At 40.2% G+C, this 20467-nt stretch overlaps 1 protein-coding gene across 1 annotated transcript in view; it reads right to left on the minus strand.

The window, feature by feature from the left end:
• The window catches only part of RAPGEF5 (Rap guanine nucleotide exchange factor 5), a 158939-nt gene that overhangs the window by 9674 nt on the left and 128798 nt on the right, over positions 1-20467 (minus strand). The window contains exons 17-24 of the mRNA XM_066318589.1: positions 19036-19185; positions 16337-16434; positions 14459-14581; positions 13107-13285; positions 9740-9830; positions 7056-7106; positions 5894-5981; positions 2578-2642 (exon numbers count right to left, since the gene is read on the minus strand). Of these exons, the coding sequence (XP_066174686.1) occupies positions 2578-2642; positions 5894-5981; positions 7056-7106; positions 9740-9830; positions 13107-13285; positions 14459-14581; positions 16337-16434; positions 19036-19185 (845 nt within the window). The remainder of the gene's footprint in view (positions 1-2577; positions 2643-5893; positions 5982-7055; positions 7107-9739; positions 9831-13106; positions 13286-14458; positions 14582-16336; positions 16435-19035; positions 19186-20467) is intronic.

The following is a 20467-nucleotide window of genomic DNA, read 5'->3' on the forward strand; positions in this document are numbered from 1 at the left end:
AAATAGTGATCCAAACGAAGACACAAGAAATCACCTTTGCTTTGAAATTCATAAGTGGAAATTCTAGTCATTTATGACAGTGAGTAAGTTCCTTTCCCAAAGCAGTAATCTGCTATGGTAGAATAATTCTTTTCTTCTTCTTCTGCAACAGCAAATATGCAGGTGAGGTTCAGTGGCTTGATCCAAATCAACTAGGAGTCAATGTCAATCTTAATTTTCCTCTGCAAAAGCCAGAAAGTGCTCAGCACTTCAGTGTCATGTACAGAACAGCAAGGAGGACATTTTTCTTTGGGACAAAGCCCTTATAATTAGAAAAGAAACATGGACTGATGAATACGTGATCACGTGTAATGCATCTTGTGAGTTCATGGCCATTGACTAAATCCCTTAACATCCAACTGAGCCAGGGTAATACCAGTGTGCAGCCTGAGTTTCCACTACACTGATATTCAAATCTCTCCTAAGCCCCCACTTCCTAAGCTTGCACTACTGCCTGCATTCATATGTACAGGGTTGCATGAGACAGCATGTTTCTGAGAGCGTGATCTGAATGATAATTGAGAGGAAACGTCAATCTGAACAACCCTCACCCCACAACCATCACCTCAGCCTCTCCCCCCCTGCCATTTAAAATGCCCATTATCCATTTGAATGGAAAAGGTGAGATCCTGGCTCACTGAAGTCAATTAGCAAAGCTCCCACTGCCTCTGGGGACACAATGGAGAGAGAAAGGAAAGGGATTCTTACCCGGGAAGCCCAGCTTGTGTATGTTATAAACATATACACGATTGCACAAATGAACACAGCCTGCTAAGACTGGACAAGAATTAGATCCTAAATATTCACTAAATAAATATATGGGCCAGTGGGGGGATTTTAATAACGATCATGGTGCATCAAGGGCTAGTTTAATTTACATGTTAATTGGATGTACTTCCAAGAGGCAATGAAGAAGAACATGCTAATGAGTTTTATGAAAACACCTAAAGGTCAAACAGTTAATGGAGTTGGGACAAGAAAAACCTTTCATTAAATGCAAATCAGTATTCTTGTAAACTCTGCAACAAGAAAAGGTACAGAAATCAAACAGAAAACACGAATAAAAGGAGCTCAGGTTCAAAAGCCAGAGTCTATATCTGCTTGCAAGTTGAAGGACAACATATATTACAATAGAATGTGAAAATAAGTTCAACATCTGGTTCATGAATAACTCTGTGGTTGTGGGTTCATTCCCAAACGAGTATGAACACATGGAGAAAATAGTTGGGCACAATTCACCAACCACAGCCATCTGGACTAACAGTCCCACAGCACACCTGGACAATTGCAAAGAACATTTTGGTTTCTTGGTCAAATACTACAGGCCAACAAACAACAACGACAAAAAGTCAAAAAACAAACAAACAAATTCCAAGCTTCTCTACTCCACCACTGTACAGATATATAGACTTTGGCTTTCAGCACCATAGAATCACAGAATAAGCAGAGTTGGAAGGAATCCACAAGGATCACCGTGTCCAATTCCTGGCCCTGCACAGCACCATCCCCAAGAGTCACACTATGTGCCTGAGAGCACGGTCCAAACTCTTCTTGAACTCAAACTCAGGCTTGGTACTGTGACCATTTCCCTGTGGGAGCCCATTCCAGTGCCCAGCCATCCTCTGGGTGAAGAACTTTTCCCTGATATCCAACCTAAACCTTCTCTGACACAACTCCAGGCCATTCCCCTGGGTCCTGTCACTGGTCACCATAAAGCAGAGATCAGTGCCTGCCCCTCCTCCTCCCCTCAGGAGGAAGTTGTAGACTGTGATGAGCTCTTCTCTAGGTTGAACAGACCAAGTGACCTTATGAAAATATTATCAAAGAAAACCTCCCAAACCAAACCAACCAGCCAAAAACCAAAAAACAAAAACCAAGCAAACCACCAAAAGCGAACACAAACTAAGCAACTCCAACCTCTCTCAGTAATACCATAGCAGAGAAGATGTCATATGATGCCTAGAGTGAATGAGACCAAAAATTCATCATCATCAAGTGCCCTTATGCATAAAAGCTGCAATAGTGATATTGACAGTTTAATTTGTATTTCAGGCATTATTTTCTTCCTCATTTAACAGAGATCGAAAAGTTTCACTTTCGTTTAAGATCCCTAAAATTACAATAGCACTGGCAAGTGATAAACTAGAGGAATCCTTCCTTAAGTGATAAACTAAAGAAACATTTAGAGGGAAAAAAAAAAGGAAACATAATCCAGAGAAAGCTGAAGCAGACAACTTAACTCATAAGAAGGGAATTGATCTCACCAGGTATAAATTAAGAGTGGACTGTGTGATGATGGACATTATTGGTTTAGCCATTTTACACAGAAGTAGAGGAGGAAGGAATGAGAAGAGAGAGGAGCAAAGGAAAAGGATGGGGAAAGAGACTTGGCTGTTTCATCCTGCCTGCTCTTTTTTACCCCTCTTTATTTCTTCATGGTTCAGCCAGAAGAAAACCTTAGTCTTACAAGATAAGGAAAGCAAAGGGAAGAAGAGAACATGAATGTTTTGAAAAACAGGAAGGACAAAATTAGCTTACCAGCTTTTCAAAATTAACAAGGTTATCCAGAAACGTTTTATTTCCTTCATGGATGAATGTTACATCTGGGGGGAAAAAAAGTGAAAAGAAAAACAATTACTATTCACAACCTCTTTTTAAATGCAAATAAATAAAATTATTAAACAGAAAAAAAAAATGCCCATTAAGGACTGACACAGTATCTTGTAACAGTGAAACAAAAGCCTGGTCTAATGACAACATGCTGAGATTATTAGATAACAACATTTACATTTTGTTAAGAAGAGTATTTTTAAGTGGGGGCAAGGATTTCTTATTAAACCTGATCTGTGCTTCTTCTGGGATGCACAATATACAGAGGATGGCTGGGAGCAGGAGAGGGCATCCAGGCATCCATGTCTGCATGGCATGTCTGCTCTCCACACCCTGCAGCACCAATCCAGACATTCTGCCCATGGCTGTGCCCAGGCTGGGACAGGTCTGTCCCTGAGCCCAGAGCTCCCTCCACGGGGCAGAGCTACCAGATGCTGGAGCTGGCTCTGACACCCCTTCATCTCCCTCTGTGGGACAAATGACTGTGAAGTCTTCCCCAAAGACAAGGGCTACAGCAGTGGACAGCCAGGGAGGTTAAACACAAGACACCAAAGTGAAGTACAAAGCCTTGAAATAAGCATCATGGCTAGGGAAAAACACTTTTATGTGGTGTTGTTGGAGGGAATTTGCAAAGGCAACAAAAAGGTCAGAGGAAAAGGAAAAGGTCTATATTTGGCTCCAGGAAGAGAACTGAACACAGTGTAATGAACTGGAGGGAGGGAGTATCAGGCAAAATAAATGTTGCCAAGTTAAGATTACAATTAAAACAGTAGCTCAAGGCCATTTTCTCTGTTTTTTAATGTGTATTAGGTCAGAAGTGAGACCTGTCTTGGACATAAAGTACCGAGAATATGAATAGATTCCCTGTGGGAGTGGAAGCTCTGACTTCAGTAGTGCACCCTCCAGGTCACTGAAACCACCGGCAGGAGCACCACAGCCATGCCCCCTTCAGCTCTCTCCTGCATGTGAGAGTACCCAGGACATCCCTGAGGAGAAAATGCTACAGGAATGAGATGGCACTCCAATGCCATTGCTCCTTTAAAGTCACAGCTGTGTATGCCAGTGGGAGAATGGCACACAGCAAATGGGACAAGTCTCCCTCTCAGCAGAGGGGTCAGCCTCCAGTCGAACTGTACACCTCAGCATTTCTCCTGTCCTCACCTCTAGGACTCCCTCTAATACCCACAGGGACCCCACAGTTTTGGGGGATTTCAGGAGTGGAAAGCTGCAGAGAAGCTTTGTCACACACAGCCCTCCAACCACCTCCACTTCACCTCCCTCAAAACAGCCAACCTGATTAATTTCCTTGGGTTTCAAAGGCTCACTCTGTGCCTGAGGGGCATTTTGTAATTGCTTGGAATTGAAATGCTAAACTGCTTCAAATGCTGGTGGAAACCCGGGGTGGGACTCTTATGGGGGGTGATGAAGAGCTCCTGTGCCCCTAGGGTGGATGGGCTGGGACAGACAAGATGCCAGCCTGGACATGCAGAAAGAACGGCACACACTGCCAAAACCTCCAGCACCTCTCCTATCCCTGGGCTGCATCCTAAAAAAGCAGAGGGAAACGAGGGAGCATGACCCTCTGCACCTCCTCTCCTGGACTGCTTTGGGGCACCCGGGGAAAGGGACACAGAAAGGACACGACTTCAGGACACAGGCAGGACTGGTGTCTATATCACTGCAGTTAAAAACTGTCCATCACTCCTAATGAAAAACCTATACTGGAAGCAGAAATTTCCACACAGCTTTTTAAGTCATTGACAGCAATGTGTATATCTCTGAGGGCAGAAGGAACAGAAATTTGCTTTGCAGCCAACAACTAAGAGTCTAGATAAATTCAGTGGAGCAGAAAATTGCATCTGAACTAGGTTATAAGGGTATATCACAGTATTTTATTACACATTTGAAAAATCTGCCTGGTTTTCAAAAGCTGTGTCTGTGCACTGTGAGAGCTCTGCATTTAAATTTAATTAACTTTTAAAAGGACACTCTGAAGTTATTTTTCATAATTTAGGATTTTTCATTTTTTAATTGAAACTACTTTTGTTCCTATTGTGATGAAATACAGCAATTTGCTGAGTTATTAATGATTTCTATGTTACCCATTCCTATTTTACTAGTCTTGGAAATGACTTTAATACAAATATACTTGATATGGAATAAATTCCATTGCACTGTGCAATACTTTGGGAATTACAAACCTTGGCAACATCTCCTTATGAACCACTTTATTGGAGGACATTACTGCATTAATTTCAAAATCTTCTTGCTATCTCCAATACAAGTTGAAGACACAAATGCTGTCTAGGTGCATGTTCTTATAGACCATATTGTAATGCTGTGCCAGTGTTATTGCTACAAGTGACTTATGTTTGCTGCCTTTGTTTGCAGGCAAGACATACTCCAGAACACTTTAAAAAATATTGATTTTGAAGCTTGGATAATTGTATCCATCTGGATTAATGCAAACTCCTTTGATGTGTGCAAAGAGGGGAAGTGTCTGGTGGCTCCCAAACTGTCACCAACTGATCTGGAGAACTGCCTTCAAACATTTCACAGCAGCATAAGCAGGTTGGAAAAAACAGCCTAAAGAGAACACTTTCAGAATACAGGAATAAACAAATGAATTTGCCATGTTCAAAGCCTAGGCAATTAATAATTAATGACTCCAAGACAATGGAATATTTGAAATACTTGCCACTTAATTAGCTGCCCAGCTCATTGCATTAGCAAGTAGTTGTACTTTATTTTAAGACTTTTTTTTTTTTTTAATGATTTTAGGTAGTAGGATTTTATTCATCTCTTTCAGACCTATAAGAGACTTGGAAATTCCCTCCTCTCAGGACAGGCAGACAGGGCAGGTTTTGCTTTCAGGGTGGCACCAGGGCAGGTTCATCCCAGCAAAGCAGGGAGGCATCACGCAACAGGCATCACAGAGGAGCAGTGAGACCAAGGCTACTGCTTCAGGGGCTTGCAGGGTCACACTTCTCCACTGAAGAGGATGTGGCCAAAGCAAAAGCACACAGCTCTATCCACACTTGACAGGACAGTATGAAGTTTAAAGACCTGTGTGAAAACTGGCATCTTCCCCCACCTTAAAAAGAAGCTGTTTATCATCTAGAGCAAGTGTTACCTTGTCAATACCACTATATCTGTCACATACTCATCTTAAGAGCATCTGAAGGAAAAATCACCTTACACTTACTTTAATTAACAGTGAAGAGCAGCCAAGCTTTAACATTACCTTTCAGAAGTAAGGGCATGAAGGGGATTTTCGGAGATTTCATTTTCTTGAATGCATCTCTGTAAGCTTTGTGATTCAGAGAAGGATCCTACAAAACCATTTGAGTAATAGACAGAAAAATCAATAGGCTATAAAAAGAGCAATTCTAAATCCATTATAGGCTTGTGATCTGAACATGATTTAGATATAAAAGGTTTCTTTGGGATGCAAGGTAGCTCAAGGTTTTCTAAGCTAGCTGACATGCTAAACTGAACAGGAAACATAAACAGTGAAAGAAACAAAAGCAATTACATTCCTCTAGATGAAGCAGTGCTAAATTGAGAGGAAGCTGCAGAATAGATTCACTTGGACTGCTCTGTTAATTTCCCCACAAATTTCTATTAGGAAAATCTCTTACTATGTAGCACAAAACGTATCCCCAAATGTATTGTTGATTAATTTCTTCTCAAAAAACCCAAAACCAACATCACCAAACAGCTACAACAAATCCTAATAAAAACTGCTTTAAGATCCACAGAGCACACTGGAGACTTTCAAAGATAAAAAGGGAGTATGTATCAGCAGCATTGTGTAGGCAATTCAAGAAGTTATCTCAATTTCCATCACAAACATTTTTGTACACCAGCTCATACAGAATCTTTAAAACACATTCATTTATAAAGAACTCCAAGTACAGAAGCATTACAGCCAGTAAAGGCTGGATCTCCTGTTCACTGTGCCAGGCAGTGATCTTACCATACACCCACTTCCATGACAGCCAGAGGAAACGTTTGTTTATTCTGCCTTGATAATGCTGACAAACACCTTCAAGCTTCAGATTTTGACATTTGTTTTTTAAAACGTGAGCTGGTCTCTTTTTCTCCAGATCTGCAGCATATTGCTTCAGATGAAGGCTGATTAGCTATCAGGGCAAAAGAACAGCTCCCAAATTGATACCACGTTTGCCTCTCTGCCCTTCCTCCCTCTGCCAGGAACAGAGCATCTTTCCTTTTCATGTTTGCAGACCACCTCAGAGCTCTGGAGAGCCATTTGGCCTTCAGCAAATCATGGATCTGACATGACAGACCAGGTCCAGACAACAACAGGAAGACTCCAAATAAATTAGGAAGAAGGAAGGCAGGTAAAGCTAGCAATGCTCTTCTGCTGTCAACATCATACTTACCGTCAAACTTTCAAGTTCAGTGAAAAGTTTCTTGAACTTCCCAGGAATTTTCTGAAGTGTGGAAAACAAAGAGGGAAAAAAAAAAAAAAAAAAAAAAAAAAAGACAGAAAATTTGATTCAGAAAAATGCTGAAGCATTTTTTTCCATGAGACTGCTCTGGATGCCTGCTGAAAGCACCAACACACACTTAACTCTGGCTCCTCAGCTCCCAGGGCCATAATTCCAGACCATGTTCAGTGCAATGCCAGCATGGCACCGGGCCCTGCAGCCTCATCTTGGGGACCTGCATCCTTCTTTTATTGAAACTGCTTGTTAACAGCTGGGTTCATTTTCTTCCCCAGCTTCTGTGACTAAATAACCATATCAAGCTAGAAGCAGTAACACAGGCTGAGAATTCAGAAACTGATCACATCCATGTTAAATCATTTGTTGTAATCAATGTTCCCCCAGAACATGGGTTCTAGAAACCAACAGGTGTCACACTCAGTGCTGTTTGATACATCATGCCACTGCTGATCAGGGTGAACTCTGGCAGTACTGGTGCCAAAGTGAGACATTTCTTTAATAAACTGACTACTCTGCTGCTGGTATCTGATCCTAATCCCACAGAGAGCTGCATTAAATACTTTCAAAGGGAGTCCAAGCACAAAATACTGTCTTGCCCCTCATGCCAGCACCTGCTCTACTCCAGAAGCATCCACTTTCTTTGTCTCTACGATGCTTTAATGGATTCACATTACTACACTCAAAGCAATTGTTTTGCAATTTAAATTTTCATGCTGGTATTTCAGACTTGAAGAATGGTGTGTGGACCTTAAAGCCTGACTATTTTTTCCAGCCATAGTAATTAGTCTAGTAAAAGAGATCCCCTCTTAGTACAAATCCTGTCTTGTCTTTGTCCTTAGATCCTGACAGCCACAGTGACACTCCAAGAGAAAAGAGATTTAGAACAATTAGATTAAGTGGATGTATACGATTAAAATGCTAAAATGATTGAACATGGAACTGCAATTGCATGGTTTTTTCTGTCTTAAATCAGGGAAAGTGAGGCTCATTAAAACACTGGATAGGAAAAGAAAGTAGAATATGCTTGGGAGCATACTACTTGTTTAAGAAATCAAGTGCAGAGCCAATATGATTTAGCATCTAAATGGCTGCTTAAATTTAGGTTGTTTCATTTACATGTGTAAGTAATTATAATTAATTTAAAAACATTGCTCTACTTTCTAGAAGTTACATTACTAATGCAAATAACCTCCTGCTCTTGAAATTTCCAGTGCAATGAAGTCTTACAAATAAAATAAAAAAAAAAAGGAAGGATGTGACTTGATAAATATTTTACACACAGAAACGTGACATATCTACAGCGGTACATATGCAGATGCACTCTTTGTTCCGACAAGCAACATATTCTGCTCTTCCTGAGAGAAGTCCACCGGCAGCACATGATCTCCAGAGGCCTCAGCACAGAGCAGAGTTCTGTGTGTCTCTCTGCAGGAGAGATCTCTATCATTGCCTGTGAGACCATACTTGGTCTCTTCCACTCTCCTACCAAAGCCCAGAGAAATGGAATAAAGACAACTTAGGAGGAAGCCAGGGCAAAGGTTCCCCAGAGAGGTGTTTTAGAGACATCAGAGGCGAGGGGTTTCTGTATCATTGTCCTCAGATATTCAGTTTTCTCTAAAACTTTTACTTTATCTCTTATTTCAGTCAGCTCTTCCTTGCCTATCTGAGTCCCTGTAAATGCCACTGTCCTTGTTTCTCTGTGTCAAAGCCTCAGACACACCTGATGGTTCCATAGGCATGATTTCAGCTAAGGGGGCAGACTTTGCTCTGGACTGTCTCACAGGTTTGTAAGTCTTGAATGGCCCTTTGGTCCCAGCTGCTGGTGCTCAAGCATGTCTCCAAGGCAGGAGATCACAGCCTTTTTCTGTCACTTTGTGTTAGACTGATGTTTTTGGAGTACTGCCCAGCTGTGCTGCTAAGGGCATGAAGGAGGGATAAGGCTCAATGACTTCTTCCCCAATATTTGGTTCATCAGCAGACACAGTAAACTCGCAGATACTGTAACTCAGTGTGGATACTGTGACTCAATATGGATGTCACTCGGATGGAAACAAGAAATCCACAACAGAATGAGCATAGACCCCAGTGGGACCCTCCCTTAGACACACTCAGGCTCTGTGTAGAAACCAGTAGGTTTTAAAGCAAATAATCTCCACTGCCCAGTATGCTCCTTATTCATGGCTAATTTCCTAACTTTGTTATTCAAGATGAGCAGCTGTAAAAAAGAAAAAAAAAACACCAACTGATGAAAGACAAATAGAGGTTTATTTCTACTTTGTTGTTTTGACTACTTAAATTATTCTATAGTAACATATTGCTTGTTTGGAGCCACCTTTGCAAGACTTTCTGTTCTGACATCTACTTCAAATGCTAGAATAATTTGTTAGATCTTCATGCTTTGTTCTTATTTAAAACTCTGAAAGGACACATTAAGTTGTGGGGGCTTTTTTTAATACCTGTGTATCTAAGGTCTCAGGTCACAAAGAATTTTCTCCACTAACACTCCCTCCATGTTTGATTTCAGCATGAAAAAACAATAATCAGAAAGAAAAGGTAATTCACAGCCTTTGTGTGAAATGGTTTTGACTGTGTCTGAAAGATATAAAGAGGTGTCTTACCTCCCAGGTTTGAGACAGCCGGCTGACAGATGCAGTGTTGAGACCCATAACAATTGCAAAGAATGAATTCAGATTTCTTTGGGCTTTACAGCTGAGGAATAAAAAAATGATTTTTTTTTTGTACTCAGAATCAGCAATAAATGGAATGCACACGTATCCTAGGTTACTGAGTCTCATTTCAACCCTCAGCACTAACATACAATCATCTTCCATATAATGAACTCATTAAATGTCCTCTCATAACCACCTGCAGTCTAGGTGATGGGGTCTCTAAGAAGTTTTTAGAAAACGTTCTACTATCTCATCAACCCTGTTGTTGGCAGGTTATTTTTTTTCCCTTTGCTGTCAAAAGTAATTTTCCCTTTTCAATGTTCGAGTTACTCCCAACTGTCCTTTACCATACAGAATAATTCCTTGACCTCTATTCTGTTGTATAATAAATATTTTCATCTTCTTTTCTATAAATTGTACAGCATAGGTTCCTTCAATTTCTCTCTGTGGTTGTGGTCTGGAAACTGCTTTTCCATGTTGTTATTATCCTTCACTAAATTCTTTGTGATTTTTTTTAACTCATATTTAACTTTTATTTCCTTCACTACTTTCTCATGTAGTCAGACAGTAGGGAGGGAAGAAGAAATACAATTACTGTTCTACGTTCCTAAGAAGCATAAAACAAACAGCAAATTATTTATTTGGAAAAGCAGCACATTTTGTCCTTTCTTTTAATTTGTCATCTATTATCACCCAAGGACCTCTGTCACAATGCTGTTCTTTACAATTATGCATTTATTTCTTCAGCTCAGTATTAGCATTCTGTAGCTGAACTACTTGGCATCTATCTAAATTAAATCTTATCCTACTGTTGTTTGCACATGCCACTAGACTCCTTAGATAATTCTTTTTTTTTTTTTTTTTTTTTTTTCCTATCCTCCAATGTATTTGCAATCACTCATCATTTTTATTGTCTGGAAATCTGGTTAGTATTCAATTTACATATGCCTGTAAACCAGTTGCAGCTAGTACTGGTTCCAGTACACGTCCTGATGGAATTTGCTCAATACCTCTATTTTTTGACATTTTACAGTATACCATCAGACCATGCTTATTTCTACTCCATTTTCTAGTTCATTAGGAAACTTGAAATCCTAAAATACTGAGTCCTTTTAAAACAAAAATATTGCCCCGTTTCTCACAGATTTTTGGAGACCATACAAATATATGGGTGCATTTGTGTGAGAGAGTGTGAATCCTCTTTTAAGATAATTTTAAATATGAATGAATCCACTGGCTTCACTGGGATTCATCATCAAGGAAAAGTACATGCCAAGGCCTTAGCCTGGAAAATGGCCAGAGCTTGTTACAAGTTTTATAAAGCCTGCCCTTATCACTGTGAACTATCTTGAGACAGTGTATTTCTCACTTCACTTCAGCTGTCTTCAAGTTAATCCTAACTTTGTTGCTAGATTCCTTTTATCATTAAAGCCAGGCAGCTCCCAAAGGTAACTCACTCCAAAACAAGGAAGGTGTCCAACAGAGAGTGCACAAGCTGTCTGTTGGGTGGGCCACTCCTCACAGCAAGCTGTAGAGAGAAGGGAAGTCTCTCACAGTCAGCCACTGCTTGCTTGGGGAGCAAAAAGGCTGCTCTTGTAATCTGTTTGTTTTAACCTTACACTGACTTGTTTCTTTAACTCCCCAGGATATTAATTTCTAATAATATGCTGATTAATTTTATTGAACCACTTGTTTTTTCTTTTAGATTGCTCATCAACAGAAGTGTATAGATTTGTTTTTCAAAAACTCTTTCTCTTCTGTGTACTGACACACTTGTGTAAAATGCTTTTGTTTTCTTCAGGTATTAGTCAACAGCACAGCACACAGATGATGAACGTGAAATCCTAGTCCTGGTGCTTTCCTGACCAGAGGAAAATCACAGACAAAGATTCATGGCTGAATCTGTGAGCAGAGAACAGGGAGCAGCCAGAGCTGTTTGTAGTTCCCTACCTCTCTGCCTTGGTCATAAACAAAACAGGAGGGCTGCTTGGCTTATCTCACGATGAGAGTCCTGTACAGCTTAGCACACCATCCTTCCACCCTAATTGTCCCTCTGTCATCAACTCTCCCAGAACTGATGAGATACAGTGGTGTGTTCATTTACAAAAGCAGCTTTTACGATGAAAAAAAAATCCTGTGAAAACTACACACTTGCTTATTTTATCACCTACATTCTCCAGTCACAGATGCTTCTGCAATACACTGGGAGAGCCTGTCCACTGACAACTGCATTTAGTCTCCATAACTTTGGCTTTTCACTTAGCAGAATGGAGTCAATAAAAATAGAGCAACACTTTAGTCTGGTAACAAATATATTCTTATTCATGTAGGACTGACACAAAACCTTTCCTGGGATGCAAATTAATGCTGCACTGGTGCAAGCAAGGCACATAGAACCAACCCCCTTTTGGCCATTGATAAGGCAGAAAATGAACAACATATTACTGGATATCACACAACTTGCAAACTAAATCAGATCACATTTATAAGTTACACTAGATTAGATTAGAAGAATTAATTTCTCTAAAGGCACTGCTTCAGCAGAGAACAGTCCTTTCTATGTAAGTGCCTTGCAAATTAAATCAGCCCAGTCGATGAAGGGAACAATTTATACATTTTCCATGAGCATGCATATTCAAATATTGCAGAAGACCACCAAGTGGAGAGAGAGGTGAGGAGGATGATTGCACATACTTAAATTGCTCCATTTCCTTGGTTACTAAGACAAAGAGTGATTACAGAGAAATCTCTGTGTATAGTATATATTTGTATTCTGTTGCAAGACATAGAATAAAAGCCAGTAACAGTGAAAGAGTACACTGTCAAATCTAACATATGAAAAAGCCTACCCCTCCAATAAGTAAAAGAATACTCCAGAGAGGACTGCATGGGGCAATGGCTTATTGCAGTATAAGGTTCTTCTCTAGAGGCACAACTTTCAAGTTTATTGGAGTGTTTTGGCTTTTATCTAGACTTGTGTGACTGTTTTGCTGCCAAAATAGTTCTGTCATATGGTCCTCAGGTTATCTCAGCTAAGAAGGAGCTATCTATCTCTCCTTCATCAGCGATGTTGCATCTGACACTGCAGACACACCAGATAAGCTGCCAGGGGAGATCTGAGCAGCACACACTCCACCACGTCTAGTTTTGACCAGGCTCTGCTGTTGTTATCTATGGACTGTTTTATTTAGGTATGTTTACTACCCTATCAAAACACAGGATGACAGATTAGTTTTCTTTCCTTGTTTCTCCACCTACTTCCTGCTAAACAAACCACGTGAATTCAAGGATTTCTGTTGCAACACCAGTAACTTACTGGGCAGCAATCTTGATGAACTTTTTCACTAGCTGTACACGTTTGCAGAGCTGGCTGCAGAGGAGTATTTCGGTGGCAACCCAAAGCTGGACCTCGTTGCATCTTTGAAGCAAAAGACTGAGATTCTCAGTGTTTTCAGCATTGCCCTGTCTGCTGAACGTGAAGTATATCAGCTCTTGCTGCAAGACATTGACAACATCATTAGAGATATAAAAACAATTTAAATATAAATTAACTATAAATTATTTAGAAGCATGTTTTTGAAACCAGGCCTGGTCGCAAAGGGTTATTTTTTCATCATTCATGAGCCAATCACAAATGATTCAGGTTTGGCTTAGCAAAATCTAGAGACTTATTACAGAAGGCAGGTAGACTGGAAATCCTGCAAGATACACTCTTGTTAGAATTCCCAAGGTTCCATATTTGGCGATAGCCAGGTATAAGACATAAACAATCTATTTCTGTATTTTATCACTTCTGTTCCAGTATGAAAAACCAATCATATCAAACCACTGCAGAATTTGAAAAATTTCTATTCAGACTTGTTTCTTTATTAGCCAATTTTTAATAATAGAGGTAAAAATCAAACCAAAATCAAACTTGGCCAGTTTCAAATTTGAAGTGTCTAAACTGAATAAAAAAACCCAAAATGGAAAAAAAAAAACCCGAAAGCATCTGGTGAAAAGCAAGGGAATTTCACTTTCGTTTTCTCAGAAAGCCAACATGCTTTTCAGTAAATGGTATTTTCAAGAGAGATTTTCTACTGTTAACTGTGTGTTTTACTCAGCAACCCAAACCAGAACCTATCAAAGATATTGAAACAACCCAATGGGCCCTGAAGTGCACCATTATCTCATTTAATAAAGCCTGCCCAGTATTTTTCATCTCACTGAAGCCTAACAAGATCAGTAATGTGACCATCTGAATTGCTGAAACTGTGAATTCTTTTGTGGCTAAAGTGATATGAAAGACAGCTATTTGTGGAATCCCGTATTTACTGAAACACTATCAAGTGCATAGGATATTTTGCATATGTAACACATTCACAGAGAGGGTTTTCAGAAAATAATCGGTCTTTTACTCTCTTGAGGCAAACCTCAATGAAACACATCAGGTATACAGGGAACGTATGAGATGCCTGAACACAGGAAAGTTACAAACCTCTGACAATTCTTTTCAGTCTCAGGACTGCAAGATAACTCTTGGACCTGTCACCACTACTGAGAGCTGCCAAATCGTGCTGTCATGACAGTGAACCAAGCACCCAGGAATACCAATGCTCCAAAATGCATCACAATGGCACAGTGCTGCATGACAGTAATATACCTGGGAGTGGATGTGGTGCTTCTTACCTCATGAATTGCATTGAAGAGGCTCCAGTCAAAGTTTGTTAGTTCTAAGGCAAGATCCCAGGTGTTAATTCCCAAAATCCTCACGGATCTTTGCTGCAATTCCTCATTTTCAGAAAACGGGCTCTAAATGAATAGACAACAGCAAACAAATCCTTCAAGAAATGCCACAGGTTCTCCAATGAAACAGCTACTGGACTAAGCTACCAAACAAAGCTGAGCAGGTAATCTTCTCTAAGTGCACTCTGAGGGCTTTTTTTCCCCACTAATCAAAATGAAGGAACTATAACCTATTTAATAAATAGCTTGAAATGGGAAATGGGTCAATAGGATCAATGATTTGCTTTGGAGAGTGAGGCTTTCTCCCTCTCTCATTCTCCCTCTCTCCCTCTTCCAACCTTGAATATAAAACACTGGCCAAGCAGACAGCATAATGAAAATAAAATCCCTCAAACTATCAGAAAATAAAATCTAAATTAAGACATCAGTAAATTTTCTGATATAAAAGAACCCTTCTGAAAACACACTGGATTAAGAATAAATATAACTTGCCCTCCAGTCCACTTTTACAAATAACATAAATCCATACATATTATGATTAATCTATCCCAAATGTAATCAACAAAGAGTAAAACACTGTGGGTCCTGATTCATAGAAGTTATTTAGTATGTTACTGTGGAGTGCTGTGGTACTACTGGTGTTCATGGTCATTTGACATTTCCATTACCGGCTGGGATTTTCAAAGTTTTGCATTTCTCTTGGCTTCTTTAACCTCATCAGTCTGAAACTTGGCACATGAACCATCTGCCAAGATGAAAAATTATTCTTACCAGTTAAGCTATTACTTTGGCGCTATATTTCTGACAGTTAGAGCAAGTTTTGCAATTTTTATTATGTAACGAATGAAACTAGATTGGCTGTCACCTGTCTACACTGGAAACCTCCCCTTAATATTCACATTTTTAGAGATAGCTCCAATGCCAGAGATAATGGGGATGACAAATTACAATGATAGTGGCATGTCAGCACTTCAGGGCACATTGATTCAACAAAATGTAAATAGACATTTCTCATCCTGAGGATGAATGCACAGGTCCTAGAAGTACTGACAACATGTAGAAGTCAGTTGTGATACAGCCCCTGCTCTTTCCTTGAAACATCTGCATAATTAGCAGAAAACTATTGAAACAGCAAAGTGTCTGACTGTGCCTGCCTCCCCGAGGTTTTGGGAAAGCAAAGGGAGAGGGAGTTTGCTATCCTGGTTTCTGAAGACAGAGGGAAGGATGAGAGATCTGCTGTCTCTTGATCCACTGACCGTCCCAGCCCAGCGAGAGGATGGAGAGACCGAGGGGCAGAAGGAAGGGAGGAGGACACACCACCAGTGCTAAACACCAGCTGACCACAGGGCTGCCACAACACAGGGGTCACACTGTGGAACTCATAGGACATCTATTTCCACATGTAGTAATTCTATGGATTTTTCCACCACTTTGTATGCTTATGTATCAGAGAAAATGCTACTGAGGCACAAGGCAGGGTGGGAAGGAAAGAGTCACAAGAGCCCTCAATAATCCTCATCCCATCCATTCTGGTACAAACACAAGCCAGCTTTTCCATGCTGACGTAGATTGAAAGATTTAAACTGCACAGAAGCTTTGGTTTATTTAAAATTGATGAACAAATTCCATTACTGTTCAGTCAAATAACTGCTGTTAATGAAAGATTTTTTTTTTTTTAAGGAATAGAGCAGCTCAGTAAGCTGTACTGAGAAAACAAAAAATAAATTCTGCATTGAAAAAGCCCTCTGAGAGGAATACTAAGGTTTTGATTTGGAGTCAGACAAACAAAAAAATTGGGAAATATACAATACCAATCCTTACCAAAGAATCAGTCAGATCTTTTCGATATACAAACATACGACTGGATGACTCCAAAGATTTTGAGATAGCCAGATCATTTGGTTGTAGCTCATGTTTTTCTGTCAAAACAGGAAAAAAAAAAACACCACAGAAGTTTCAGAACAGGAGTAAAAGCTGTATATGAGAAATAAAGGTAAAATTGTATTTGTAAAGCCATATCAACTTCTTAGAAGGTAACTAAACATCAAATTCAGTCTTTGTGGGGACCCATCATCTCCATCCCGCTCAGGCAAGAAAAAGGCAAGCTCTCTTTGATGCTTTTAAACTGCACTTCACATAGAACAGCAAGAAGCCCTGAAATCACCTGGTCTAGCCTCCTATACCTTATAGAACACTTAATTTCAACCCAGTGTATCTAGAATAAATGAGGTGACTTTTGTTAGAGCAGAGAGTCTCAGCCTCCAGAGACTGAGCTATTGTGTGTCACTGGAAACAAAACCAGGGGTGGAGATTAAATTAGTAGACACAGCCATTTAACAGGGAAAGAAGTTTAAAGGATACCTACACCATGAAATTCACCCCACAGAGCAGAGCTGAGTAGTCCTTTGTAGCACAGTACTTACAGTAATTCTTGTAGATCTAGAATAATTAATTTAGCAAATATCTGAATAAAAGAGCAGGTAGCGAAGTAAAAGGACTTTTTTTTTCCTCCACTCCAGATTACTGGTTCAGCTCTGCAGAATCTTGAACGAACTAGAGAAATGTGGGGGAAAAATACAGCAAAACTCCAAACACAGCTTTAAAACTGCCCTGCAAAAATTGTCACTTCCTGCAGGCTCCTAGTAATCCTCTGGAGATCTGATACCTGGTAGAGCCAAAATTATACCAAGCACACTGACAGCAACCCTGGACTCTGCACTACCCATGAGGAGTAGGACCAGGAGGAGTCTGAGAGCCAAACATATTTTCAGACAGTTCTCCCTTTTATCCATGGTCACTTATCCACTGATACACAGATACATTATACTGAACTATCATTATGTTTCTCAAGGTCATTTTGACTAAAGAGCTTGCTTATCCATTATTGGAGTACAATAAAAACGGGTTCTCCAATGCTCATACTGCTGCCCTCCAAGTGGATGAAGGACAAGAGTTCTAAGTCACACAAAGAGCAAAAACACAAAGCAGAAAAAAAAAGCACAGCAGGTTGGTGTTTATTACTTGCAGTACAGGATGCATAAGAAGAAAAATACTGAAATTGTTGTATTTCAAATTAAGGCAATGTAACTAAATAACATAAATACTGAGGCAATGTAACTAAGTAACATTTTAGGGGTTATAAAGGTCATATCCAAAGTGCTTTCCTTCTATACCTGAATTTTATTTACTATTTCTCATTGAACAACCAAGTGGCAACCACTTCTATTTTGTGGCTTTCCTGGGAACCAATGTATTATGTTTCATTATTTATGAATGGTTGGTTTTCTTTGGCTAAGCAGACAGTTAGAACTAGATTTATTGCTATCAGAGCAAAACTTGCCCTGCTCTTGAACAGGAGAGAAAGACCTGAAAAACAACAGCAGCACAGTGATTTTGCAGTGAAATGCACTGGAGGTGAGTTTGGGCACACACAAGGGTAAAAAGAGTATGCCTGAAAATGATGTAGCCTGGATGGCCAGGACACCCACGTGTCACGCTCCCAATGGCTGCTCCATGCGCAGGATCTCAACAACCAAAGCATCTCCCTGCCACCCACACCAGTACACTCAAACCCACATTTATTTAACTGAGTTCAGCATGGGGGAAAAAAATGTGACCTTCCAGTTCTGAATCAAAGATATAAACAGAACAAGCCAGCACTTGTGTGTTTTTCATTTAACTAGACTGACAAAGAGGTAGCAACAAGTGCTGTAACTTAAAAGACACATCCTTTGTCGTAGGGGGTCAACACTAGCTAATGTTATCTGAGAATATTGACAAGATATTATACACTCTTAGTCCTTTTGTAGATACAGGTCCATGGTTCTATGCACCTAGTTAAACTGCTTCCAAAAAACACCAAAAAAACAATCAAAACAATCTGACCAAGGAGCTTGAGACCTGCCAAACACCAAAGATCTTGGGACTTTGGCTGGTCCCTAGGATCCCTCCACGATCACTCTAGTCTTTCTTTAAAAGGACAATAAGCCCTTCTATTTAATGATTAACACTAAAACAATAGGCAAAAGATATCAGTTGTTGCTTACAAAATATTGCTGAGACTGCTCTCAGTATTTCAATTGTGCATATCTTCCTCCTTTCAGCTCAAGAATATTTGCTACTTATGCCATAAATAAGGAAACAGTGATGCACATAGTATTTGCTAATCCCTTCCCTATTTTTAAAGCAAATCATGCCTCATTGCTTTCAAAATTAATTTAAATTCCAAAATAGGAGATTCATCTGTGGAAAAGAAATAAAACCCTGCAATACACACTGCTGGAGACTGAGAGTTCTTTACACTCCCTTCCCAGCCAGGAGATGCTACATCCCACAGTACCCAAGAAAGAGCTGTTGCCATGGAAACAAGTCTCTGGGAAGCAGCTCCTCATTCATTGTTCCCCTGGTCATCCAGCTGTGGGTCCATAGAGGAACAGCTGTACCCTTGCATCACAAAATGTCAGCCCTCCGTTACCTGATGCAATAAAAGGCAAGTAGTCAGATGAAGTGAAGTTACTTACCACCGGAGAATGAGACTGTCACCAGTGCCAACTCCTCCTCTGGGTACTGGATCTTTTCTGCCACGATCTTCACAATCTCCTGAGCTGAGGTCGACACTTGAGCTTTCACACTGACATAGGAGTGCTCCGTTATATACACACGGCAGAAAACTGCACAAAGGAAGAAAGACACGCTCAGCTGTAGGCAGGGATACCTGACCAGAGCAAGGAACAAACTTGCAGACCCCACCACAGCAATGCCTCAGCTGCCTGGCTGCTGCAGGAAGGGCAGTCACTGCACCCTGACACAAAGGACATGAAAATAAGCATAAACATCACCATTTTTCCCCTCCGCACTTCCTGTCCTTGGGAAATGAGAGAGGCAAGCAAATGGAAACATAGGCTCCCACAGCAATATCTATTTAAGACTTCCTACCCTGAGTATTTGTCACAGACAACCTCCTTCTCTGCCTATCTTCTCTGAAACTCAGCTGTCACCATTTTTTTCTCCCTTCATTTTAGGTTCAGATAAATCACTGTCCTTCCAGTACATTTCATATCTGCTGCAGAAATTATTTTGGACCTCCATTTCTACCTGGAACAGGAAGCTTTGCAAGAACAGTGCTCCCAGGTTTTCAACCTCTCCTGATAGCTTATCGGTCTAGACATCTAAACTACTTGCATTGCCAGAGTATTTCAGCACCAGCAGAGACTGCCCAAACAGACATACAATCAGTTCTGACAACTCATTTCCTGAATCACAAGCAGCACATATAAATGGGACTGGTTTGGAGAAATTCCCTGGGCTCACTACTTCCACTGAGGTCCATGAGTTGGTTCAGCTCTGGGAATGCTGTGGTCAGCTCATGCTACAAAACGGGATGTGTGTTCTCTCTGCCTGCCAGAATTTTAGGTTTACATCTTTTGCTGAGTTTGCCCTAGCTAGTTCTTTGAAATATGGCTGCCACACTTAAAGCAGAAGAAACTGAGCAGTAGACTTGCATAAATATTTTGAAAATTACATCTGCTAATCAGAATTGTCACAGCTCTTGGTTTCACACTCACTTCCGTGTTTAATTAAACTTTCAATTTCCTTCTACTCTAGCACTTCTTATTATAGACAGGCTGCTACCATGCCAATACAGGACAAGTTTCTTCTCCAGAAATGTTGTATTTTTTTGTACATTATCTTTATTGACAGATGTATATAGCAATAGCTCTTTGCTTGTCCTACAGATCTTCATGGCTTCAGGGCAGTTTTATTAGTGAAGACTATGACAGAAGCAGCTAAGAACTCTGTCCTTGAGAATAGGGGTTTTCTGTGATGTAGCAAAGGAAAAAAAAAAATAAGAATGAAGGAGAAACTTAACATTGAGTATTGGGGGTAAAAAAGCCATTTGATTTTATAATTCCTTTTTAACCTGTCTCTGCTGACAAAGAGTAAATGAGATGC

This window comes from Sylvia atricapilla, chromosome 1 (assembly GCF_009819655.1).
Source record: "Sylvia atricapilla isolate bSylAtr1 chromosome 1, bSylAtr1.pri, whole genome shotgun sequence".
NCBI classification, from domain to species: domain Eukaryota; kingdom Metazoa; phylum Chordata; class Aves; order Passeriformes; family Sylviidae; genus Sylvia; species Sylvia atricapilla.